This window comes from Pinus tabuliformis, chromosome J, assembly GCF_031772625.1.
Source record: "Pinus tabuliformis cultivar Carrire ecotype Pingquan chromosome J, CPIR1, whole genome shotgun sequence".
NCBI lineage: Eukaryota > Viridiplantae > Streptophyta > Pinopsida > Pinales > Pinaceae > Pinus > Pinus tabuliformis.
Window position 1 is genome coordinate 414,866,011 of NC_142295.1, and position 27,636 is coordinate 414,893,646.

General features: G+C 35.9%; 1 protein-coding gene across 7 annotated transcripts in view; it reads right to left on the reverse strand.

The window, feature by feature from the left end:
• Nucleotides 1-266: 266 nt before the first annotated feature.
• LOC149227595 (putative LRR receptor-like serine/threonine-protein kinase At1g56140) overlaps nucleotides 267-27,636 on the reverse strand; it is a 174,617-nt gene continuing 147,247 nt past the window's right edge. For 5 of the 7 annotated variants that reach the window (XM_089377823.1, XM_089377822.1, XM_089377821.1 and 2 more), the window contains 7 exons: nucleotides 4,133-4,331; nucleotides 3,765-3,923; nucleotides 3,505-3,623; nucleotides 3,174-3,384; nucleotides 2,832-3,060; nucleotides 2,055-2,205; nucleotides 1,029-1,961 (listed from right to left, as the gene is read on the reverse strand). In XM_089377823.1, the coding sequence (XP_089233949.1) occupies nucleotides 1,581-1,961; nucleotides 2,055-2,205; nucleotides 2,832-3,060; nucleotides 3,174-3,384; nucleotides 3,505-3,623; nucleotides 3,765-3,923; nucleotides 4,133-4,331 (1,449 nt within the window). In that variant the 3' untranslated portion in view covers nucleotides 1,029-1,580. The other 2 variants (XR_016247807.1, XM_089377827.1) reach the window with 2 other exon arrangements.

Here is a 27,636-nt window from a genome sequence, read left to right on the forward strand (position 1 = left end):
TCTGTTATTGTTTGTTTGAGAAATTTTGTGCCTTTCCTCCTCTGCTTTTCCAACACAAGTGCATGACCTTCCATTTATGTTAATTATTTCTTAAGATTGTTTGCCATTATTTTTCCTATCCCACTTTTACCATCTATTCTTGTGGATGGCTCTAGAAGGACGATTAGCAAGGAAGTGCCACTTTACATATCCACAAGGAAAAATAACATCATATTCTTTCTAAAATAAAATATTATAACCTCTTCCACCATTGATGTCTCATTACTCCACATACATAATTGTGAAATTTATAGATGAATGCTGATATGACCAATCTCTCAATAGAACATCTTGGAGCCCTCGAAATACATATCTTGCGAGAAGCAAGATCTTTCACTATAATATGCAGTTGAAATCTGATATCATACAACACAAACTCACCTAACAGATTCATACGCTAACAACTACGGAACAAATGGAAGCTTAAGCTAATGATAGAATGAAAAACCATGACCTCTGACACTACGAAATAGAATTACCAAAAAGAACTAGTCTGCAGTTTCATAATCTTCATGCTAAAGTCAGTTCTGCTCGACTCTTATTGCACAATCCATCTTTGCTGTAGTTACGTTCTGTCTCTGCTGAAGAGAATGCCACTCTGTCACGATTTAAACTTGGTGAACTCTCTGTGCTGTTATTCATATGTGTTGTTACTACCACAGGTGTACTGCCAGTGCTGGTAGCTGGCATATGTGTTGTTACTACCACTGTACCACAGGTGTACTGTCAGTGCTGGTAGCTCCTGCAATGAAATTATTATATTGCAAATCCTTAATGTAACCCGGGCGAGAAGTAGCTGGGATGACCTCTACATCTCTAGTCAGCATTGCCCCCACTAGTGACATCGATGGACGCATTGTAGGCACGGCTTGAGTGCAAAGAAGGGCTACTTCAATCACACTGAGGACTTCTTTTGAGCATGTTGATTCTATGTCAGGATCCATCAATTCTAGTAGCCTTCCATACTCATAGAGATGCCAGGTCTGCAATGCCATGCAATATTGAGAAGCAAGCAGTTAGTAATGGCTAAAGTTAAATTACATGGATACCATATTGGAAGATAAGACTGTACACACCCAGTCCAGAAGATGCTTGATTCATGTCCCTTTCTTGGTTGCCAAAAGTGCGGGTTTTAGTATTCCAAAGGAAAACAAACATCAAAATCTTTTTAAAGTGACATTATAATCTTTTCATGCAGAATTAATGTCTCATTTCTGCATATACAAGTTTAAGTTTTGAAAAATATAGATGAAGGCAAACATGACCAATTCTTTGAACGGAGGGCCCTCGTTCACATATACATGTCCTAGGGAGAGGATGGTTTTTGGCTGTAATATATGTACGGAAGTCTCATATCATATAACACAAACTCACCTAATAGACGATAACCTAACAACTGTGTAGCAAATGGAAGCTTAAACTAATTACAGAATGAAATACCATGAGCTTTAAAGCTAGAAAGAGAATTCCTAGCAAACAGTCTGACGTTTCATAATATTAATGCTCAAGTTAGCTCTCATCGGCTTTATTTTCTATCACTATCAATCTTTGATGGAGTTACATTCTCCCTCTGCTGTAGACAATGCCAAGCTGTCATGGCTCAAAATTGGTGAACTTTCTACGCTGTTGTAGAATGGTATTGTTGCTACGACAGGTGTACTGCCAGTGCCAGTACTTCGTGCAGTGGCATTATTATATTGCAAATCCTTAATGTAACCCGGGCGAGAAGGAAATGAAATGACCTCTACATCTCTAATCAGCATTGCCACCACTCGTGACATCGATGGACGCATTGTAGGCACGGCTTGAGTGCAAAGAAGGGCTACTTCAATCACTCTGAGGACTTCTTCTTTCGAGCATGTTGATTCTATGTCAGGATCCATCAATTCTAGTAGCCTTCCATCCTCATAGAGATGCCAGGTCTGCAACGCCATGTAATATTGAGAAGCAAGAAGTTAGTAATGGCTAAAGTTAAATTACTTGGATAACATATTAGAAGATGGGACTGTACACACCCAATCCAGAAGATAAGCCATCTTTTGTGGCAAGCTAGTGTCTGTGTTGCTCCTACCGCTCACAAGTTCCAAAGCAACAACCCCAAAGCTGAATACATCTGCCTTTTCTGTGAGATGACCCCGCATGGCATATTCCGGAGACAAATATCCACTTCAAACATTATGGTAGAATGAGTCGAATTAGATTATTTAACATGGGTTAAATTACAGATAGATTCATACTCTATCATTTTCTTATGAGCCAGAAAATATATGACACTTTCGAGTATAACTTTGCACTCATCGGAAGTAATTTTGGATCTGTATAACAAAAATTATTGGCCGTTGTATTTAAACAGCACACCAAAATGTGATTTCAAACCATTAAAAAAATGCAAAAGACAGGCATTTTATGACCATCAGAAATCATTTAGTGTTCACATATTGACATATTTCATATAAGCATGCTTCATAATTTCAGAAGAGATCACAAATATAGTGAATATTAAAACAAATATATTTTAATTTCAAATTATGGTTGACAGAATGCCACAGGTTTTGATATATTTTTCGCTTCTGCATTTGATACATCTAAGTTTATGTTAATTTATTTATTGTCGCTGTCAAGATGTATGAGGTATAAAAATAGGTGAAGTATGTCATTTTGGGTTTTTAGTTTACAGATGCACACCAAATTGAAAATCTCCCCTGCCTTATAGAGCGTTATGTTTTCTCTAGATGCAAAAATACTATATATTTCGTAAGGAAACCAATACCGAAGACACTAGATTAGCTTACATTGTTCCGGCAACTCTGGTGCTGATGTGAGTTTTCTTCTCATCGCATAGCTTAGCCAAGCCAAAATCTGCTATCTTAGGGTTCAGTGACTCATCCAACAGAATGTTACTGGCTTTTATATCTCGATGAATTATCCGAGCACTGGACTCCTCATGAAGGTAAGCGAGTCCACGTGCAGTGCCAATACATATATTATATCGAGTAGGCCAATCTAGAGACTTCTTATTACCTGCAACATACATGATACCAGCATATTTGTTGATATGTCTTGAATGAATAAAAGGGGAAATTTTCAATTCAGAATTTACTAATACAGTTATATATATCTGTATACATAATTACCGAATAAAGCTTTTGCAAGACTGTTGTTTTCCAAATACTCATAGACCAAGAGCCGATTATTTGCTTCTAGACAACATCCATGCAACTTTACAAGGTTCCTATGTTGCACTGCAGATATTACAGCCAATTCATTTATGAACTCGCGTTTTCCTTGTCTAGAATCAGAAGAGAGCTGCTTCACTGCCACCATTTTACCATCCGAAAGATTGCCCTATTTCAAAGACACAATTTAGAATGACAAACAATATAGGAAGAAATAACACAATTCGATTGTATACGCAGTTTCATAACAAAGAGGAAAATGCAAAATATAGAAAGAGTAATAACACACCTTATAAACTGCACCATATCCTCCCTCGCCTAATTTATTCTCTCTATCAAAATCTCCTGTTGCAATTTTCATATCCGCGTAGCTGAAAATTTTCAGTTTTGATCGGATAACATTTATTGCTGACAAAAGAAGAAATCATCATTAATATATAAACACACAAGGCACTGTTTGTTTCTTGCAACTAAATTAAACCAGAAAATTTGAAGAGAAAACATTTTAGGAGAAGTATGCCCTGCAGGAGTCCACTCTTTTGTCAATACCTTCATCTTCCTCAACATCTGTTGCTGCGAGCTTTTGGACTCTCCTCCTCCAAATGAGAAGGACAAAAAATATGCACATCAATGCTGCAGCGATTCCAATTGTGATTCCAATCACTATTCCCGTCTTACTTTTAGACCCATCCACAGTGGAATTGATTTCTGCACATTTAAAAATCGAAGGTGACAAAGTAAGCTGAAACTGTCAATGTATTTCTCATTTCATAATAGAAAAACAATTTATAATTCTTCATATAAGAAACATTTTAATGCAACCGTCTTGAGCCTAGCCCACTATGCCCGTCCATGGTAGAAAACACTTTTGTCCAGAACTTTTTTGTTTAATGAAACACGCTATTCTTTATCTTTACCAGGCGTAACACTTATAGCTGATACTAATGGTCCATAGGTTCCTTGGACTGGAATACAGCAAGTTCCTTTTCCAGCCCAGAAAAAATGAATTTCGAGGAAGTTTGCTGTTACGCTGGTCTTGTTGAAATATTTAACAACGCCTATATTTGAACCTCCTGCCTCCTTTCGGATGTCAAAATCTGTTAATACTTTCTGCCCCTACAACATCAACATACATAAATTTATAACATTTAGTTATGGCATATATAGACATCATTCACGTAGAACAAATAAAAAATGCAAATATGCTTGCAGGCATTTTCAACTTAGGAATAGTATATTTATTAATAAATACAATCTAAATCATTTGCTAAAGACAAAGATCATATAGTTGCAACTATTCTATGCAAAAGAATAAAAAGATGCACACAGAAATAATCAGAGGAGGTGCACAAATAATATTTTATGTTTCGCAAGAAACAGCAATATCATTGTACCTGAATATAAACGTCAAAAATGCGTCTTCCAATAGTTTGCCAGATTGATGTATCTAAGAACTGTATCTCTGCAAACAGCAATTTTACTGTATATTGTCCATTCTCAAGTCCTAAACCATAATATCGAAGTGAGCTGGCAGACAGGCGTGCTGTCTGATACAGTGATGATTCCAATAACTTTGTGACTTGAGACTGACTAGTTGCTACATAAATTGGATTGCTAGAATAAATTGTATTACTGGAGTTCAAAAAATATCCAGCATTGCTGACTCCCCACTTATGTGTTTTGTCGACATAAAATGATGCAGAATTGAGTCTTTCGCTCTCCTGCTCAAAAACATCTCCTGGAGCAACAATCTTTTGTGGGCCTCCACAATTTAAAGAAAAGCCAGAATCTAAAAAATGACGATTCATAATGTGAGTTTTTTTTAAAGTGGAGATGTGCAGTAATATGTCCAGAAAGCTATACATGTGTCGAAATGTAGATATGAGAGAATCTAATTAATTTGTGCCATTTTTAGCTGTGCATTTGTGATTCACTTCACTATGTGACGAGATAGGAAAAACTAGTGTACGTATAACAGTGGATATCTGGTGATACACGATAGTGGGATAACCAAAGAAAAGCCAAAACATTGAATAAGTTGCAATATTCACAGTCAGTATATATTAAAAACAATATGAAAATATCAATCAAATATGAAACTTAAATATCTCAATAAGAATTGGTCCTCGTTTTTCATGTTTTTTCAAAATCCTTCCATAAATGTTTCAAACATAATCCGTCCACGTTCTTCATGTTTTTCAAAAACGTGTTTGTCACGGCCTTAGCAGGTCCGGGACATTAACACATGCACATTTATGAATTTCCATTTTATTTACAGCGAGAGTTTAGACGAAAAGGTAATCTCTTTGAAGAAAATTTCAAAAATTTAGATGTATTTTTTTATGATATGGATTTAAATAATATTATTAAATTGGTATTAACTAATCTAAATTTTAATGATGGGGATCTCTTTGAAGAGCTATCTTCTGCATCAGCAAATGAAATCATGGGTTGGATATAGAATAAGAGGGGAATAAAAAACACCATGGCAATGATGTGATGTGATTTTGTAATGGTTGTAATTTCAAAACTTTTATTTTATATTTATTGAATATTTTTATTTTTGTATTTCATATTATTAATGAAATAATTAATTATATCAATAGGTTTAAAATTTTTAGAAATTTATATATATATATATAACATTTTTCTTAATTTTTTTGTAATGAAACATTATTTGTATGTACATAGTTTAATGATATGACAGAGTAAAAATTTTAAGGAATATTAAATATGAAAAAAATTTAGTCAATAATTTTTTTAAAAGTCAATAATAATTTTGAAACACTGGTTTTTAATATATATGTATATTAAAATGTAGATGTTCACAGTGCTAGTTTAGGTTGGAGACAATTTCTGGAAAAATTTACATCTAGAAACTGCAATGTTTTATGTGAACCATTTATCTTGAAAATTTATGGCTAAGAGATAACCAGATCAATTAAGTCTAATTCTCTTTAAATTAACTCTGTTAATCTTGAATTTTCAAACTCACTGAAAATGGGTGAAGTATTGATCGGAAAAATCAGATATCACAATTTATCTCCAAACATAATTTTTATATACCATAAATTAAGAAACTATTTACTCATTCAATTCTCTATTTTATTCCCGTACTCTTATTATTTGTTATTAGAATTTATAAAGATGCCTATTGAAAGTGAGAAACCTTGAAAGGAGAGCGGTTATAAAACTAAAACCTGGGGATACACTTAAGTTTGAATATTTTTTGACCTACCTTAGTTGTCTTGAAAGGAGACACGTTTTAAAACTAAAACCTGGGGATACACTTAAAGTTGGAATATTTTGACATACCTTAGTTGTCATGCTAACTGTAATTGCTAATGAAGTAAATCTTAATGGTGGATTTATTTGGAATTGGAATTATTATTATTATTTTTTAATTTAAATTGGAAAGTTAATGGAGAAATAATATAAATGATTTTTAATATTTAATTAATCTTAAAATAATATTTTATTAAAAGAAAAATATCATAAGTATAATAATTATGAGTGTAATTTTTGCAATACTTATAATAATTATAGGTGTAATTTCTGCCATATTTATAATAATTATAGGTGTAATTTCTATCTCATGCCCATTTAATTAGTAGACATCTTTTTTATGGAAAATTGAGAAATGTGGAGATTTCTCAATGATTCTTTCCTATTTTTTAAATTATTATTGTTAAAGCACAAAGAATTGGATGGAATCCTAGGTATGAAGATAGAAAGTTGTAGATGCATAAATTCCCTAGAAGTCTATTCTCCTTTCACTAAAATTATTTTCACTCCTAAAGACATAGACTAAACTTCTTTTTTCATTTCACATATGTGATATTTCTTTTCTAACTATCAAACAAACTTAAGAATCATTTCATAAATAACTTCTCTTTTTCTTTTTCTTTTTTCAAGGAAAACCTCTGTTGGAACCCAAGGGATGCTACCTCAGATTATGGATGGAACACTCGGTAAAATCATTGGTGCATATTAGTGCACCTTGCTTAGGAGGATTCAAAGCAAATACTTGTTCTTATAAAACTAACCAAATCCCCAACAACATTAGCAACATCCAGTTGAGTTAGCCACTTGGGCTTAATATGTTTGGAAACATCTCATCTCATCTCACCCTCAAGCATGAGTGAGATGTTGAGTTAGCCCCTTGGGCTTAATATGTTTGGAAACATCTCATCTCATCTCACCCTCAAGCATGAGTGAGATTTTTAGCATCTTTTAAGCCCCCACTGAATCACAAGGGGAAACCATCTCACAATCAAGACTTCAATTTGGGTGGAGAGAATAACAAATTATCCTCTTAACCACCCAAATAGACCCAATTGAGAAATAACTTCCAAAGCTTACCAACCAAAACAATAATTCAACTCAAAACATCAACAAGGTTTAAAAGAATTCTAAATATTAGAAGTGGTATATGAATCACTATCCTTTGAGAATTTTTATTTTTCATTTTCATTTTTATTAAGGGATATTTTTCATCTATATTCCAGCTAGATTCTTTTTCATGGCTCCTAATCCCAAAAGGCCTCTTAATCAACCATGGTACCATGCTATCTAGATGGATGTGAATGATGCCAAGAAGGTCAAGTGAAAATACTAATCAACTATTATTTCCTTATCACAAATCCCATGTAAAGATGTCATAGTTGTTACTAATTCCCTAAAACTCACATCCCAAGAGACAATTATTTTAGAAAACATCAAATAAAATAAAACAAAGAAATCTAGGATGAAGTTGAAAATTGTAATAATTGGTAGATCTAAAAATCCATGTCCCAAAAGTTGTTCATCAAATGTTGCGAGTTTAACCATCACCTAATATTACTTTCATCCTTGCACAACCCCAAGAACTAAACCATTCTTCGAGAGTTAATGAAAAAAATATGAAGGAGGTAGACCATGCAGCAAGGGGGTTTCAATTCCCTAGAAACCCCTATTTAACCTCAAAAACTCACCATTTTTCATCTTATAAATGTTATTGCAATCAATAGTCCTGAATATAAAGCCCCCTCTTATAATACTTAGGGAGAAAGAACTAGATGAGGAGTTGGACTCTGACAAGAAAAAATGGCAAGGTATTACAAGTTTGTGGGAGTGTACTAGTTACACCATTATGTTAGATAGGGGCAAGTTAAAGGAATAGAACAACCATAAAATTCCTTGTAACATGCCATAAAGGAACCATGTTTTTGAAATGCATTGATGCATCATCACATGTCGAGGACATAAATCTATTGTATACATTATTGGCAGAGGTTGTTGAAGAAGATATCCCCAAACATGTTGTCTTAGTAATCACTAACATTGTTTTGATTGTATGGCAACTAGAAAACTACCATATGATAAATATAAAATCTTTTTGTACATACCTCACATGATGCTCATTGTATAGATCTCATTTTGGACTACATATATAAAAGTTGGCTTGTGTGCATGATATTGCGAAGGAATGCAAGAGAATAACCAAGTACATATATAACCATGCTTGGGTATTGAGCTTTATGAGAGATTCTGTGGAAAGCAAACTCCTTCATCCAATGGTCACATGCTTTGCAACAAACCTTCTTTCACTTCAAATTATTTTGAATGAGTACCAAGCATTGAGATAATTGTATATTATTTAAAAATGACTTTAGTGGAAAGACCACATAAAATTGAGGCAATGGTTGTTTCATTAAGGGAATTTCAAGGTAAAAAATAAGGCTCAAAACATAAAATGTATTATAAAATAAACTTTAAAAGAACCAATAGAATCAAGATGATGATGCCATCCCTAGGGGTAAATGTTTTTGGAGGGAAAAGAAGAAAATTAATTTTTTTACTTGTATTTTTTACTTCTCTCCTTATAGGTTTACCCAAACCTTAAGTAGGTACTCATTGGATGCATGAACCGTTTTTTCATGTATTTTCAATTTTATCAGTGTGGATCTACTCAAACATATGCAATGTGGGTACACATTGGATGCATAATTTAAGTATGCATCCAACAAGTACCTACACTTTACATTTGAGAAAACTTATAAGGAGATAAGTTGAAAATACAATATTAAAAAATATTTTTATTTCTTTTTCTCTAAAAATTTGTAACTCTTATTTATTATTTTCCCTATGAGACCCATTTTTTACCTCAAAATTCTACCGATGCAAGGTCAATTTTTAGAGATGATTTATTGCATTATGTCATTGAGGTTATTAGCATCATTGAGACTCTTGTGAAAGTGTTGAGGATCAAGGATAGAGATAAACTTCCAATGGGATACATTTATTAGGGTATGGATATGGTCAAAGAAGCCATCAAGACTTTGTAAGGGAGAGAAGGACCTAAATGTGGGATCTTATAGGAAAATATTGACACCATGTGGAACATGTAGCTACATTCACCATTGCATGTAGTAGGAGCATATCTCAACCCTTGCATATTCTACAACGATAAGGTTGACATTCAAAGAGATCTTTAGGTGATGAGAGATCTATGATAATCATTTAGAGAATGTACCTAGATCCAACAATTGAAGAAAACATTAATATGCCAGGGGGTTTATACAACGATTTAGCTTGAATCTTTAGATTTAAATGAACTAAATGGCTCAAGGACTAAGAAAATGTATGTAAGAGTTTAAATGTAAACTGTTAAATTATAGTCTCATAGTTTTCTCATCAAGTTGAGCATTGGAAAAAAATATAATATTTCTTTTGTAATAACAAGTTGGTGGATAGATGGGGGCACTAACACATCAAAGATACAAAAGTCTTTCATTAGAGTTTTGAGTTATCCTTGTAGTGTTTCAAGTCGTGAGAAAAATTGATAAGTTTTAGAGTGCATCCACCCCAAGAAGTTCAACATGTTGGAGCATGGGTAGCAAAACAAGATGTTTGTCATTTACTATAACATATTCAAGTCCACAAAATTGAAATCAAACGATATGGATCTATTGCATTAGACAAGATTGACCTAGAATTTGGTTGAGTGGTGAAAGATGATTGTCTTGATAATTTGAGCATTCTTCACACACAACCTAGTGATATCTTTTTCACATTGATATCTTAACACAATTTCACACACCAACATCTCAACATATTGAGACTAGTGCTCCCAGCCCTTGAGGGCATATGGTAAGTGTCCTCAGTGTCATTATATGACACTTAAGATCAGAGGCATTGCCTATTTTAAGTTTATAATTATGTCAAGTTTTATGTAGTAAAAATATTGATGTTGAGTATGGAATTTCATATTATTTAATTTATTTGAAAATTTGATTTATATTTAAACCTTAGTTTTTAAGACAAATTTAAAATTAAAAAATTATATTCACGATGAATATACTATTGGTTTATATATTTTATTTTATCATCATTATTTTTCTTGCACAAAAGTTCCTATATTTTGAGTATTTTCTATTTGTCAAATTTGGCCAATTATTTTTCTTGCACAAAAGTTAATATATTTTGAGTTTTTCCTATTTGTATTGTTTCGCGCTTCCCATGTCTATGCTATTTTACAAACGAAGAATTTGTGTCATAGATGTTAATATATTTTATCTGTAATTTGAATAGCCACCCTTTTAAGAAATAAAATAGCATAGGTAGTATTACCATTTTTCCAACCAATGTTCAAGAATAAGAATAACCATCCGTGGTAGAATCATGCTATAGACCAGGATGGGGTTATAAGAATAAATCACTTTCACTGTTAAAATTATTAGTTTTTGTAACATACATTTGGTAAAAGTTTCAAGGAAATAGTTGTACCAAAGTTTTTCAAAGGATAAGGATCATCAGCTATGAGCTTTTTTGAGTCATTATAAATTTATTCTACAAATTTATTATGTAAATGATGTTGGTAAGACCGTGCATGGATGTAATAACCTAAGTCTTTTATTTTGGTGACGAATTTCATCCTAAGAGGTTTTTCGTTTCATTGATTATTTGTGTGCTTTAAACACAGACGATCAGCATAGTTTTTGCCTCTAGCCTCACCCCAAAGCTAGGGTGGAATTTATCGCCAAAGTCTTAGGTGAGTCCTGGTGTTTTAGTCGAGTCTTCTGTAAAAGTGACTTGAGAATAATTTAAGCTAATTGCCTAAATTATTTTATTACAACTCACTCGGCCTACTAGATCATATTCTGTCGCAAAATTAGGTAAGTTATTTAAGGGTTTATAATGAATGAGCATTCCCCTTTCAGGTTTGAATTTGTAAAATATTATGTAAAATGATCCCTCATACTTAGACACTATGGCTAAAATATTTGAGGGTGGAAAAATAATTTATCCCCTCAAGTGTCGATCAATTAATTTTTCTCGCAAAAATAAAATTAAATCCTAAGCCAAAAAATTAATTAATTAGAGTCACAAATAAAAATGTTAGAGAAATAAATTCTCCAAGTGGAAAAATTCGCGGGTCTTAAAGAAATTAATTTTTGGAGGTCCCCACCTAGGGAATATTGAAAATTCTAAGAAAAATTGGACCCTTAGACCTTGGTGGTTAAGTCAAAGTCAAATTTTTGAGGGAATTAACTAAAAATAATGATTTTTAAGATAAGAAAAAATAGTTTTAATGAGAAATTTGAAAATTCCACAAAAGTAATTCTTTCGACAACAGAGATTAAAAGATCATCAAATTTTATCAATGGTCAAGATTATTTGATGGGGATCAAACCAACTAGCCGTTATTTTCCGCTTAGAAGAATTTCTCTATAAATAGAAGGTTTTTTGCTTCTATTTTCATATTGATCTTGAGCTCCACTATGATGTAACTTTGTAAAAGCTGGTGTAAAGTCATTGTCCCGTTGTGAATGTTTTGATCATCATAATAAAAGACTTTGGGGTGCATTTCATGGTGTCTTTGTCTCGCTGATTTGTGTTATGTGTTGGGTTGTGCTTAAAATATTAGTTAAATTATTATTTCATTGTAGATGATAGGAACATTCTATTGGTAAGTTTTGGGCTTATATTAGGTGATCTAATTCATTATATGTTCTAACGATTTTTCTTGAAAAAATATATAGAGTTTGCAGGTTCCTCGGCTCTTGGGCTCCACGTCCACAAACTGTGGGCACATGATGACTATGTTTAGATTCTAAATATTTTATCTGATTTTCTAACTTATCCAAGACTGTGGTTTAACATTTATTTTTTGAAATACGTCTAGCCATTGTCAAGGTTTACAAAAAATTATATTCTTCAAAATTTCTGTAAGCATTGTACATTTGTATATTTTGTATGATAACTTCTGTAAATTATTTTATATTCTAACCCTTGTTTTGCAGCTAGGGTTTTTTGGGTTTTGGGATTTTGAATTTTTTTGTATATATTGGGGTTGTGGGAACCTGTAAATTTATTTGTTTAGGTGAGATAAAAGGAAATTCGTTGGATTAGAACTAGATCTACACCCTTGAGGGTAAGATCTAGCCTCTACAATTTTTGCAGGGCTAGCAGCTGAAAATTTTTGCAGTAAGATTGAAGATTTGAAGCAAATTCAAATTTTTGAAGCCTCCAAGCCCAACGTCGATCGCTCCTTCCCTAGTCATCACCCTTTATAGCTTTCTGACCCTTCCTTTTTGCTGGTCGTAGCCTCTTAAGGCTTGCGGCTCCCGTTTAGGGTAGTTGTCTAGCCCTTAGAGGGCCTTGGCCACCTCCTTTCAGGCATGCAGTGGCCTATTTAGGCCTCTTTAGCCCCTCTGCCTCCCTCATTTTCCTTTCGTCTAACCTTGGCCCCCTTCAAATCCCTCTCGACCTCCCCTAAACCATTATCTGCAGGTCTCATTGAGGCCTTAAGCCTTGGCCACAACCCCTTTAGGGCCTACGGTAGCACCTCGTGGGGTCTCCTCCCTTAATGCTAACCCTAGTTGGCCTTTTCTTCCTTGTCGTGAGGCCTAACTAGGCCTTCTAGCCCTTCCCTTAGCCTTTCCCTTGCCTTATTCTTCCCTTCCCTTACCTCTATGGGTGTAGTTGATTTTCTGAACTAATTCTTGGTGGTTTTGCAAAGAAATTGAGCTACAAATTTATGTTTTCAGGTGTCACATTCATTCAGGGAAGATTGGACAAGTTGGGAAAGTGATATCCAAGGCCTATGGCCTTTGGTTTTACTTCTAAACCCATACATATCTCTATTTTGTTAAAACAGTCATATCTTTTCTTAATCGTGATAACAAATATAAAAGTGCCCTAAAATCAATTCATAAATGTTCTAACACACTGGCTAGTCATTGGAAAATTTTTGATAAGGATTTCTTAACTTATCTCATGAAAAGTAAATGACTATCAGGCATATTGAAGTCTGATATACATAGCAGTGACTGAATTATTTTTCATGAGTTACATTATATGCTAATTTCTCTCATCTAAGTCAAGGGAAAATTGATGGTTTTGGCACCAATTTGAGTTTTGAGTATAAATAATCTATTGTTGTCATACACATATTTGTTGCTCATTGGAAAGTAACTAGAACATAAGTCACTTCAAGTATTTTCATTGATTCATGCATTGTTGTAAGAAAGATTTTGTTTTCATTATTTAATGTTCTTGTTGACATTGGTAATATTGGATAAGAAAACTAACACTTGTTTGTTCATTATGAGTTAACTCATAATCTTGTCAATTTTGCACTAATTGGCTCACTATTTAAAACATATTAAGATCATAATCTAATGATCTTGGTTTCCTAAGTGAAATGAATCTAAAGATCTAAGTGTTCTTGGTTTAGGCATTGGAGTATCTTATTTCAAATTTTCATTGAGCAATCTTTGCAATATTTTGGGCATTTAAGTGATATTTACTTAAAGGATTTTAATCTAATTAAACATCTCTTGATAATTGGAGTTAAGCAACATTGGTGTTTATCTTGTTAAAATATCTTCAAAGATCTATAATTGTTTCAAGTCATAATCATTGGTATCTTGTTAAGCATTGGTTAAATTGTTCTAAGTGCTTCAATTATCATTGAATAAGTTATTATAGGATTTTGGCACATCCTGTAGTTGTTGAATAATTGTGGGCATTGTTGTATCTTGTTGGCACATTTTTTTGTGGTTAAAAGATTACATCTTGATTTTCATTAATAAGTACTCATTGTTATAATTGAAGGCTAATCATAACTAAAGTACTTAAACACTAAGCAATCTTAACTTAAAAATCATTCATAACCCTTGCATAGGCATTCTAAGTCTAGTTGCATTAATAACATACCTCCAAGCATAAGCTTGGTTGATATACTTTTAGGTCCACCCTTCCTCATGTAACTTGAGGGGCTTAGCGGCTCCTTAGTGGTTAACAAAGTGACCTTGCAGTCATTAGAGCTACAGTCTCTACAATGCCATAGGCATCAGGTATATAGAGCCTAACAGAAGGTATCATTAGTCAATTCATTGCTTGCTTCCTGTTGGCCTCTTTCCCACAACCTACTCTAGAGACTAGCTTCAAAATAGTTAATGGAAATGATACATCTAGAATAGGCATTTAATTAAAAGCAACCAATATTCTAGCATCACACCTAGCTTATAAGATTTGCATAGCATATAGGATAGTTAAGCATTCAAGTAGTGATTTCCCATTTGGTTACTTGGCATCTAATTAACAAACATGGAGTTGACTCCGTAAGGCACTGGTCTCACATTCGAATCAAATATAATCCTTAAGTCTCGCTAAAATTAACCAAGTAGCTAGGCCACTTAATTGTGTCTCCCAGACTCGTTGGTTGCTAACTTGTTCTTCATCTTCACATTTCGATAGGGACTACGCCCCATAGCCTGTTGTTGGGAGACAACTAGAACAGAGTGGGCGAGGATCAAAGTGACAGCTCCAACCCTGAGTTGTTGTCACAGTGTCTGTACAATTTGAGCGACAACATTTTATGGCACCGTTTCCGAGAATATATTTTTCTGTCCTTGGTCCTCAACAATTTTTCTAATCTTTTTCGCTATTTATTAGCCCGTCAAACGACACAACATTTTTTGGAGTCGTTGTTGGGGACAAATTTATCTTGTTCTTGGCGCTTCAACGACATTCTATCATCTTAGCATTTGTCATCTTTTATTATCATTTCGTTTTGAGATATTTCATCTTTTCATTTAGCCGGAAACTCCACAACATTTCTAGCACTGTTGCATCTTTTCATCACCTTATATTTTCTCCTCTCACTAGTATTTTTAGCTTCTCTATCTGCACCTTTAGCACCTGGACATTTCAGTTGGTTTCTTGTTTGGGTGGCAACTCCACTTATTCATCCATTCACAAGAGCTTACTCTAGAATAAATCCTAGTAGCTTGGTCAACCTTGCTTCTGATCCTGAAAAGGCTTTAAGAGCTCGGTTAAACAAATTACATTCTAGAGAGAATTTAATCTTTCTCGGACAAGAAGCCCTCCTTGATATCCACTTTCCTTACTTCAATCTTGCCAATCAAGATTCCATGGCTTATTAAGGTCATTGCAACTTTTCCAACATTCAAGGGGATCCTCACAATCTTCCAATTGTCACTTTGGACAAGCTTCACTTTTCCAAGGGAATAATGTGGTCGATGCTGAGACGCATATAAAAAACTTCACAACCTTTTTACATAGATATGTTGATGTAGCTACATGCAATAATGAGGATGTTAGAATGAAGTTATTTGTCCTCTCATTAGAAGATGTTGCATTGAATTGGTTCCAAGGCAAGCCTGGCAATGATTTTGACTCTCCGCGAGCCCTTACTAATGCTTTCAAAGACAAATTTGGGGATAAAAGAGTAGGAAAATATCTGGTTAAAGAACTTAACTCCATTAAGAAAAAAGAAAATTAGATGGTTGAAGAATTCAACCAACGATTTAATGGTCTTCTCAAAGATATGACTCAATATTACAAGCCAATAAATAAGACAATATTAGAGCAATATCTTGAAGCCTTTGGGGTTGACACTCAATATGAGATTGGACACACCAAGCCTACAAATTTAATTGTTGCCCAGAATATAGCTGAGGAGTTAGAAAAATATAAGAAAGCTTAAGGTAAATCAGAAATCCCTAGTTTTGAAAGAGGTCCGGTCAAGTCTAAAAAAAAAGAAGTTAAGGAAGATGACTGTGACTTAGTTAAAGAATTAACTCAAGTAACTAAGGAAATGAAAATTGAGCATGCTAGACAGATAAGTGATATGCAGTCTAGGCTAATTCAGATAGAAAGAAATCAAGTGCAAAATATGCAGCCAAGAAATAACAATAATAATAGAGAAAACAATAATCCATGTCCAAGAAGGAATCCCCCAAATGATTAGAGGCTTCCTATTCCACTTGAGTCTATCAATGTTGTTAATCAACCTATCCCGTTTTGCAAACCATGAGAAAGCTTCCATGAAGAAAATGCATGTGCTATTGCTAGAAAAATCTTGGATGAAGCAACAAATGAACAAATAAATAATGAAAGCCAAAATTATTCCAAGAAAAGTCGTTGCACAGACATGATTTCCTCATCCTTCACCATCAATAACTTCAGTGACAAAAAGGATCCCATCATGCAAGCATACGGTGAAAATCCATCTTAGGAACAAATTCTAGAAATTGTTAGAAGTAAGGGTTATACTTATCAAAGGAAAGGTAAAGAGCAAAGTCAAAATAAGCAAGTTGCATTTGAAGAGTACAAGTCGGGTTTAAAAGTTGATTGGGTTACATGGATTAATAGTATTAAGAGTTAGTCCCAGTCCTATAACTTTTGAAGATCCCGTTATAAATAGCTTCATTATTCAAAGCTTTAGCAATGGCCCAACAAGATAAAGTTGATTCACACCCTAAAGATGAATAAATTAAGTTAAAGGATTTGAACTGCTACATGACTAATGAGGATCATCAACCTTTATTTCTTACCTTGGATGTTAATGATCGTTTGCTTCACAACTGTATGCTGGATTTTGGTGCCTCAACAAATGTTATGACCAATAAAGTTATGGATCAGTTGAACTTAAGGATTTCCAGGCCATATCATAACATTTTCTCATTGTATTCGAAAAATATTGAAGTCCTTGGTGTGGTCAAAGATCTACAAATTTCCTTGGAAAATTATCCATATAATATCATCACCATGGATATAGCTATCATTGATCTTCCAGATGTGTGGGGAATGCTTCTATCAAGGAACTTTGCAGCTGATTTAGGAGAATGTATTCAGATGGATCTTTCATATGCTACTATTCCCGTAGCAGCTAGTGGTATGGTTAAATTGTATAGAGAAGTGGAACAAAGATACCATGTTGAAGTTCCAAAGAAGCTAGAAAATGGTGAACGTATTGAACCATAGGGTCATCCACCATAGTATGAGACTGAGTTCGTTTAGCCGGTTTATCACTTTTATCTTCTTCCATCATATTTTTCGAGCGGAAAGAGAAGTTGGTTTCAGTTTGACGGACATATGCAACGCGATGATAAACAAATTACACCAACCAAAGAGGGTCAAGTTTCAATAAGGGACATCTAGTAAGCAGCCTATTGATCTACCTATCAACGAGCAAATATTTCAGATTGTGCCACATCGATGGAATTCGATGCCATGACACATCTTTTGTATAGTTTCTCTAACCCTACTCATTTTCATTTTATGTCATTAGTTAGTTTTATTTTATGCACTTATGTTTTGTATCTTTATATTTTCAGTTTCTTAGAGTAGATTTTTTCTATTCTAACAAATTTACTATATGCATGATGATTTCTATTCTGAATGGATATCTATTTGAGGGACTTCGATTTCCTTGGAGACAAGATTATGGAATTCTCACATTACTTCATGGAAGCAACGTGTCCCCATATGGAGCTAGATGTTGCACACAATTTATCAAAGTTCCAAGGAACCAATTGTACCAAACTTTTTCAAAGGATCGTGATCATCAGCCATCAGCGTTTTTGAGTCATTGTAAACCCATTATGCAAATTTGTAATGTAAATGATGCTAGTAAGATTGTGTATGCATGTAATAACCTAGGTTAGCTTATTATTTTGGCAATGAATTTCATCCTAGGTGGTTTTTTGTTTCATTGATTATCTGTGTTTCTAAACACAGATGATCGACAAAGTTTTTCCCTCCAACCTCACCCCAAAGTTAGGGTGGAATTTATCGCCAAAGTCTTAGGTGAGCCTTAGTGTTTTAGGCGAGTCTTCTGTAAAAGTGATTTGGGAATAATTTAAGCTAATTGGCTAAATTATTTTATTACAAGTCACATAGTCTACTAGATCATATTGTGTCACAAAATTGAGTAAGTTATTTGGGAGTCTATAACGAACGGGTATTCCCCCTTTTAGGGTTGAATTTGCAAAATCTTATGTAAAAAATATATTAGTGGATGGTCCCTCATACTTAGACACCATGGCTAAAATATTTGAGAGTGGAAAAATAATTAATCCCCTCAAGTGTCAATTAATTAATTTTTCTGGCAAAAATAAAATTAAATCTTAGGCCAGAAAATTAATTAATTAGAGCCAAAAATTAAAATGTTAAAGAAATTAAATTTTCCAAGTGGAAAAATTCGTGGGTCTTAAAGAAATTAATTTTTAGAGGTCCCCCACCAAGGGAATATTGAAAGTTTCAAGAAAAATTGGGACCTTGGAGCTTGGTGGTTAAATCAAAGTCAATTTTTTTAGGAAATTAGCTCAAAATAGCTATTTTTGAGCTAATAAAAAATGTTTTTAATGAGAAATTCGAAAATTTATCGAAAATAATTGTTTTGACAGCAAATATTAAAAGATCATCAAAGATTTATCTATGACCGAGATTATTTTGATAGAGATCAAGCCAACTAGCCATTATTTTCCACTTGGAGGAATTTATCTATAAATAGAAGGATTTTTGCTACTATTTTCATCTTCATCTTGAGCTCGACTCTGATATAACTTTGTAAAAGCTGGTGTAAGGTAATTTTCCCGTTGGGAATGTTTTGATCATCATAATAAAAGACTTTGGGATGCAGTTCATGGTGTCTTTGTCTTACTGATTTGTGGTATGTGTTGCGTATGTGCATTCCTATATTGTGTCATTCCTATATAGTGCTTAAAACATTAATTAAATTGTTATTTCATTGTAGATGATAGGAACATTCTATTGGTAAGTTTTGGGCTTATCTTAGATGATCTTACTCATTGTATGTTCTAACAGTTTTTTCTTGAGAAAATATATAGCGTTTGTTGGTTCCCTAGCCCTTGGACTCCAAGTTCACAAACTGTGGGCACACGTTGACTATGTTTGAATTCTAAATATTTTATGTGATTTTCTAACTTCACTAAGACTTTGGTTTACCATTTATTTTTTTGAAATACATCTTACCCATTGTCAAGATCTACAAAAAATACTATTCTTCAAAATTTCTCTAAGAATTGTACATTTGTATATTTTGTGTAGTAATTTTTGTAAATTATTTTATTTTCTAACCCTTGTTTTGCAGCTCAAGTTTTTTGGGTTTTGGGATTTTGAATTTTTGTATATATATTGGGGTTTTGGGCACTTGTAAATTTATTTGTGTAGGTGAGATCAAAGGAAACTCATTGGATTAGAGCTAGATCTAGCCCCTACAATTTTTGCAGGGCAGTCGCTGAAGAATTTTGCAGTAAGATTGAAGATTTGAAGCAAATTCAAAATTTTGGCGAAGGTTTCAAATTTTTTAGGCCTCCAGGCCCAACACCAATCCCTCCTTGCCTAGTTGTCACCCTTTCTAGCCTTTCGGCCCCTCCTTTTTCCTTGTCGTAGCCTCTTAAGGCTTGAAACTCCCTTTTAGGGCAGCCGTCTAGCCCTTAGAGGGCCTCGTCCCCCTCCTTTCAGGCATGTCATGGTCTCTTTAGGCCTCTTCAGCCCCTCGGTCTCCCTCGTTTGCCCTTTGTCCAGCCTCGGCCCCCTTCAAATCTCTCTCGGCCTCCCCTAAACCATTAGCCACAGGCCTCATTGAGGCCTTAAGCCTTGGTCGCAACCCTTCTAGAGCCTACAACAACCCCTTGTGGGGTCTCCTCCCTTAACGCAGACCCTAGTTGGCCTTTTCTTGCTTGTCGTGAGGTATTTTAGGCTTTTAGGCCTTAGACGCACACCTAACTAGGCCTTATATACCTTCCCTTAGCCTTTCCATTGCCTCATTCTTCCCTTCCCTTGCCTCTATGGGTGCATTTGATTTTCCGAGCTAATTCTTGGTGGTTTTGTAGAGAAATTAGGCTACAAATTTGTGTTTTCAGGTGCCACATTCATTGAGGAAAGATTGAACAAGTTGGGCAAGTGATCTCTAAGGTCGAGGGCCTTTGATTTGAGTTCTAAACCCTTATATATTTGTGTTTTGTTACAACAATCATATTTTTTCTTAACAGTGATAACACACGCATAAAAGTGCCCTAAACTCAATTCATAAATGTTCTAACACATTGGGTAATCATTAGAAAATTTTTGATAAGGATTTGTTAACCTGTCTCATGAAAAGTGAATGACTATCATAGTCATCTTGAAGTCTGATATACATAGCAGTGACTGAAGTATTTTTCATGAGTTACATTATATGCTAATTGCTCTCATCTAAGTCAAGGGAAATTTGATGGTTTTGGCACTGATTTGAGTTTTGAGTATAAATAATCTATTGTTCTCATACACTTATTTGTTTCTCATTGGAAACTAATTGGAACACAAGTAACTTGAAGTATTTCCAATGATTCATGCATTTTTGTAAGAAAGATTTTGCTTTCATTATTTAATGTGCTTGTTGACATTGGTAATATTAGATAAGAAAACTAACACTTGTTTTTCCTTTGTGAGCTTACTCATAATCTTGTCAATTTTGCACTAATTGGCTCAATCTCTAAAACACATTATCATCATAATCTAATGATCTTGGTTGCCTAAGTGAAATGAATCTAAAGATCTAAGTGTTCTTGGTTTAAGCATTGGAGCATCTTATTTCAAATTTTCATTGAGCAATCTTTGCAATATTTTGGGCATTTAAGTGATATTTACTTAAAGGCTTTTAGTCTAATTAAATAGCTCTTGATAATTGGAGGTAAGCAACATTGTTGTTTATCTTGTTAAAATATTTTCGGAGATCTCTAATTGTTTCAAGTAATAATCATTAGCATCTTGTTAAGCATTGATTAAGTTACTCTAAGTGGTTCAATTATCATTATTATTACGAGATTTTTCCCCACCCCATAGTTGCCGAATAATTTCGGGCATTGTTGTATCTTGTTGGCACATTTTTCTTGTGGTTAAAAGGTTGCCTCTTGATTTTCATTAATAAGTAGTCACTGTCATAATTGAAGGCTAATCATAACTAAAGTACTTAAACATCAAACAATCTTAACCTAAGAATCACTCATAACCCTTGCACAAGCATTCTAAGTCTAGTTGCACTAATAACTTACCTCCAAGCATAAGCTTGGTTGATATACTTTTAGGGCCACCCTTCCTCATCTAACTTGAGGGGCTTAGCACTCTTTAGTGGTTAACACAGTGACCTTGTAATCGTTAGAGCCAAAATATCTACAACACCGGAGGCATCGGGTGGTTAGAGCCTAACATAAGGTATCGTTAATCAAGCCATTGTTTGATTCCTGTTGGTCTCTTTCCCACAATCTACTCTAGAGACTAGCTTCAAAATATTTAAGGGAAAGGATAAATCAATGTTAAAATTGGAAACTAGGACCAAACTCCATGTGGGTCACCTTATTTATGGCAGCTGATATTTTTCTTGGATTCCTCTCTCTGAGAGGTGTAGGATTGATCTAAAGATCATCCAATTCTGACAGGTATTTATGGAGATATGAATTTATTTGTATTATTGACAATTTGTCAAGGTTGGCTAGCAAGAAAATTACCCCCAGCTCAACCTCAACGTTGCATTTAAATAGAGGAGACCTTAAGTCATTTGAGACACACGTCACTCTTGATTTCTCTCTCCACTCGTTTGGGTTTGTCCTCTCACAAAGAGGACGTGGTGGAAAGAAAGGTCAAGAGGGAGACCTAGCCACAGTTAAAGGTTCCCTAGCCACAGTCAAGGAGGAGGCCTAATCTGCAACAAAAAGAGGCCTGATCAGCAGTGAAGTACAAGCCCTATACGTAGTCAAGAAGAGGTCCTATATGCAGCAAAAGGGAGCCCTAATCTACTGTCTAAAGAAGCCCTAATCTGCTGTCAAGAGGAGGCCCTAATCCGCTGTAAAAAGGATGCCCTAATCAGCAATCAAGAGGCCCTAACCGCAGTCAAAAGGAAGGCCCTAAACTATAGTCAAGAAGAGCCCTAAGACGCAGCAAGGAGAGGCCCTTAACCATAGCAAGAAGGAGTCTTAACATACTAGCGAGAATAAGCCTGGAAGGACAACGTGATAAAAGAGGTTGTTCAAGGCATGTTTTAAGGACTATTTGCAAGATAATGAAGCCGCAGTCATAAGTTGAAGAGATATGACCTTAAGGCCAAGAACAGATCAACATAGGGCTGAATAGTATATGCGGATTAGATGCTAGTAAGTGTTGATAGCAAGCCGAGTTCTTGTTGGCTTGATACTGTTGTTTTGATGATGCCTGTAAGTTGTTCAATGGAGGACCATAGGCCTAACTTGCTTCTATGCTAGGCCAAAGGCCATAGCCAGCAGCAAAGGTTGTTTTAAGGGTTGTCTAAGGGTTGCATTAAGGGTATCGAGTCAGACTTGACAATGTGGCAATGGTGGAGTCTCACCTTGGTGCACCGCATCCTTTGAAGTCCTGTACCATTAACTGTATGGAGGATGAGAGCTGAAGATTGCTGCCCTAATAAGTAATGCAGCAAACCTCAATGCTAACATATTGCAACAGTGTTTACTGAAGGGCTACTAGATTGATGAATTCCTCAAGGGTATGCTACAACACTCTTAGTGATTGTTTGAAGATCGTCATAAGAATTTAGGGCTGGATCAAGTGCCCTAACTAGAACAGTGATCATTAGTAGAATGCTATCAATATTATGAGCAACATTTTGGTTGATTGAGCTAGCTGTTGGAGGCTGAAGTTGACTAGTCCTGACCAAGCCATTTAGAGGAAGATTTTGTCCTGTTTGACCAGCATTGACTTCTCTGGTCAATGTTGTACTGTCGCTATCATAAAATATCAGATTTGTATATTTGTAATATCTCTCTCTTTCTACTAAGCTATTGAAGAATATAAGAAGAATTGATCAAGGGTTTCCCCACATTGGGGTTTGTCCCTAGCTGGTGCCACATCTTTTGTCTTCTTGTCTTGGCTTGTCTTCTATTGTTATGTTTATGTTCTCTCTGCATTCTACTATCATGCTAATGCGATTGCTAATCTGGATATTGATGTTGGGCTAGTAAGAAAATTGAAGTAAATTGCTCTAAGCATAGAACATACCAAAAATTTAACATGGTATCAGAGCTGAGGTGAAGACAAAGCCCAGGCAAGAGTGAAAGAGCAATCACCGAAGACAGTTGGACAAGGACAAAAGGCTCAATGGGTTCCTCATCCCACTTCCCGGTTGTAGACGAGCTCTGTGAAAAGTCTGACTATCACAGATGGAAGATGTCTCTTGATCTAGCATTGGAAGAAACAAGAATGGTGGAGCACGAAATACCTTTACTAAGGCATCCCTACTGCAGTCTCCGCTCATGCCAAAAGGAGATTCAATGTAGGAACTAAAGGTCATTCCCATGGAAATCCTGGATCTAAGGGAGGAAGGAAAGGCAGATGCTTTTCTTGCAATAAAGTTTGGCCACTATGCAAGGGAGTGTCCAAATAGAAGGGACACATCACATGATGATCACAATCATTCCAGGGGCATATTCAACAACAATGATTGAAGGAATGACAGGTACAATGGCAAAGGAAAAAGGAATGCGGGACATCAAGGAAATGGTCGACCCTCCAAGAAATCAAGGAACTCCAAGTGTGAAGAATCAAATGTTGTTAATAATAAGCAAAAGGATATTTATCTTATATCAGCCCTCTCCACTACCTCTCCTCTGGACACCTTGGGGAATTGGCTTATTGATAGTGGTGCTTCAAGGCACTTCACTGGATACAAGGAATCTCTCTCTAATCTGATAAAGAAAGAAACAAACATGGAGATTATTCTTGTAGATGATGCCACCTATCCCGTAAAGGGTGTAGGGAATATTATCCTTCAATTGAATCAGGATAACATGATTCATTTACAAGAAGTTCTATATGTACCTGATCTCAAGAGGAACCTGGTGTTCATTTCGACAATGGATGACAAAGGTTACAAGGTGGCGTTCATTGATGGAAAGGTACGTGTTTGGAAAAGAATTTTTAAAAATGGTTTTACTCTTGGATTCAAGATTGGCACTTTGTATCAAGTTGCAGGAAGTCCATTGGGAGCCATGTCTTGTGACACATCTCTACAATCTTAACTATGGCACCAGAGGTTTGCCCATATTCATTGTAAGGCCCTACCTGATGTGAGATAGATGGTGACAAGGATGCCTGAGTTCAAAGCAGAGCATGAAGGTGTATGTGCCGAAGGAAAACTTACAAGGGGACCATTCCCCTCAAGTAATAGCAAGACCACAGATATATTGCAGTTGGTCCACTCCGACATATCTGGTATGATGCCCGTAAGCTCTTGGAAGGATGAAGTAAACACCTAGTCTCGTCACTTCAAAAACTATGTGGAACAACCCGAGAGTTTGAGGTTCATGACCAGGAATCTCATGTATGGAGGTTGAAGAAAGCTCTCTATGGGTTGAAGCAAACACCCCAAGCTTGGTATGAGAGGATTGATAGCTATCTGATGAAGCTGAGATTTACTAGGAATGAAGCCAATCCAAACCTTTACTTTAAGGTTGTGGATGATAAATCTCTCATACTAGTACTTTATGAGGACAACCTCTTTTTAACAGGTGTAGACCCTCTCATTTACAAATGTAAGAGGGATTTGAATTCCAAATTTGAGATGAAGGACCTAGGACTGATGCACTACTTCCTAGGGTTGGAGTTCTGGCAAAAGCTAGGAGAATTTTTCCTATTGCAAGGAAAATATGTTGTGAAGATATTGGAAAGATTTGGGATGGTGGACTACAAGCTCGTGACTACCCCGATGGAGCTTAACTTTAAGAAGTTAGGCGGTAGTGCTGCCAGACCTGAATTGGGAAATGCTTCTGAGTATCGTCAACTCATAGGAGCACTCATGTTCTTGGTGAACTCCTGTATGGATATATGTTTTGTAGTTAACACGTTGAGCCACTATATGGTTGAGCCTCATCACTCACATTGGATTGGAGCCAAGAATCTTCTAAGATATTTTCGGGGCACAATCGCTCATGGACTGAGATACACTACCAAAGATGTGAGGCTGCATGATTATTCTAATGCTGACTAGGCAGGCAACGTGGTGGATCGCAAGAGCACTTTTGGGTGTTGTTTCTCTTTGGGTTCTGCTTCGATATCCTGGAAGAGTAGGAAGCAGAAGTCGGTTGCTTTGAGCACCGCTGAGCCCGAATACATAGCTGCGAGTATGGCCTCCTGTGAAGTTATTTGGTTGAGGAAGCTCTTCAGTGAGCTATTTGGACATGTGTTGGATACCACCATGATCCTTTGCAACAGCTAGAGTGGGATCCGATTATCCGAGAATCCTATATTTCATGATTGCTCCAAGCACATAGACATCAAGTACCACGTTATTTGGGATATGGTACAACGAGGAGCAATAGGGCTCCAACATATTGGGACTAATGAGCAAGTCGTCGATATTTTGACGAAGCCCTTAGGAAAGGTCAAATTATTGACTTTCCGAGAATGACTAGGAGTTGTGGAGAGACTCTCTCCTGAGGGTCCTGTATGCTATGGATATTGAGCTCTGGGAGTTTCGGGGGGCTTGGGGTACTTCTTGGAGCGATGAACAACCATAGGGTGAGTGGTTTGCTATATAGGCAAGATGAGTGGTTCATCCTTCTCCTGCTGAGACACAATCATAGGGTGAGTGATTTAGCCTTCCCCTAGTGATTTTTTGTGTACAAGGTGAGTGGTTCAGCCTTCCCCTGGGATACCCCATGGTGACATGTAGGCAGTATGAGTGGTTCATCCTTCTCTTGCTAAGACATCCTACCCATGCCATCTAGGACTCATGGGAAGTGCCTCTCATCTGGCCAATGAGTAGGGAAATGAGAATAGGGACCATAGAACTACCGATGGACACATCGTGTACTACCGTACTCCCTATGCTAGGATGATATTGATCTGGCATCAACTGGCACTGATTTCGGATCAGTAAGAGTGGTATGAGACACTATCTTTATTTGGAACCGATTTTGGATCAGTAAGAATGGTATGAGACACTCTCTTTATATGGGATTGACTTCGGGTCAGTAGAGAATGGTATGATACATTCTTGATAACTTCTTTTTCTTCATAATTCAACAGAGCAGAGCTAGGCATTGATGGCAAAGATAGTACCGACTAACAAATGGATTAGCAGATGGAGTTCTCCCTAATTGAGAGGGAGTGTTAAAATTGGCAACTAGGACCAAACTCTGTGGGTAACTTTATTTATGGCAGTTGATATTTTTCTTGGATTCCTCTCTCCGAGAGGTGTAGGATTGATCTAAAGATCATCCAATTCCGACATGTATTTATGGAGATATGAATTTATTTGTATTATTGACAATTTGTCAAGGTTGGCCAGCAAGCAAATTACCCCCATCTCAACCTCAACGTTGCATTTAAATAGAGGAGACCTCAAGTCATTTGAGATACACATCACTCTTGATTTCTCTCTCCACTTGTTTGGGTTTGTCCTCTCACAAAGAGGACATGGTGGAAAGAAAGGTCAAGAGGGAGACCTAGCCGCAATCTTGAAGGAGACATAGCCGTAGTCATAAAGATGCCCTAGCCACAGTTAAAGGTGCCTTAGCCGCAGTCAAGAAGGAGGCCTAATCCACAGCAAAAAGAGGCCTGATCAGCAGTGAAATGCAAGCCCTATATGCAGTCAAGAAGAGGTCCTATACGCAGCAAAAGGGAGCCCTAATCTGCTGTCTAAAGAAGCCCCAATCTGCTATCAAGAGGAGGCCCTAATCCACTATAAAATGGATGCCCTAATCTGCAATCAAGAGGACCTAACTGCAGTCAAAATGAAGGCCCTAAACTACAGTCAAGAAGAGCCCTAAGACACAGCAAGGAGAGGCCCTTAACCGCAGCAAGGAGTCTTAACATAGCGAGAATAAGCCTGGAAGGACAATGTGTTTGCTGTAGGTGGAAGCGTGACAAAAGAGGTTGTTCAAGGCATGTTTTAAGGATTTTTTGCAAGATAATGAAGCGACAGTCATAAGTTGAAGATTTCTGACCTTAAGGCTAAGAACAGATCAGCGGAGGGCTGAATAGTATATGCGGATTGGATGCAAGTAAGTGCTGACAGCAAGCTGAGTTCTTGTAGGCTTGATACTGCTACTTTGATGATGCTTGTAAGCTGTTCAATGGAGGACCATATGCC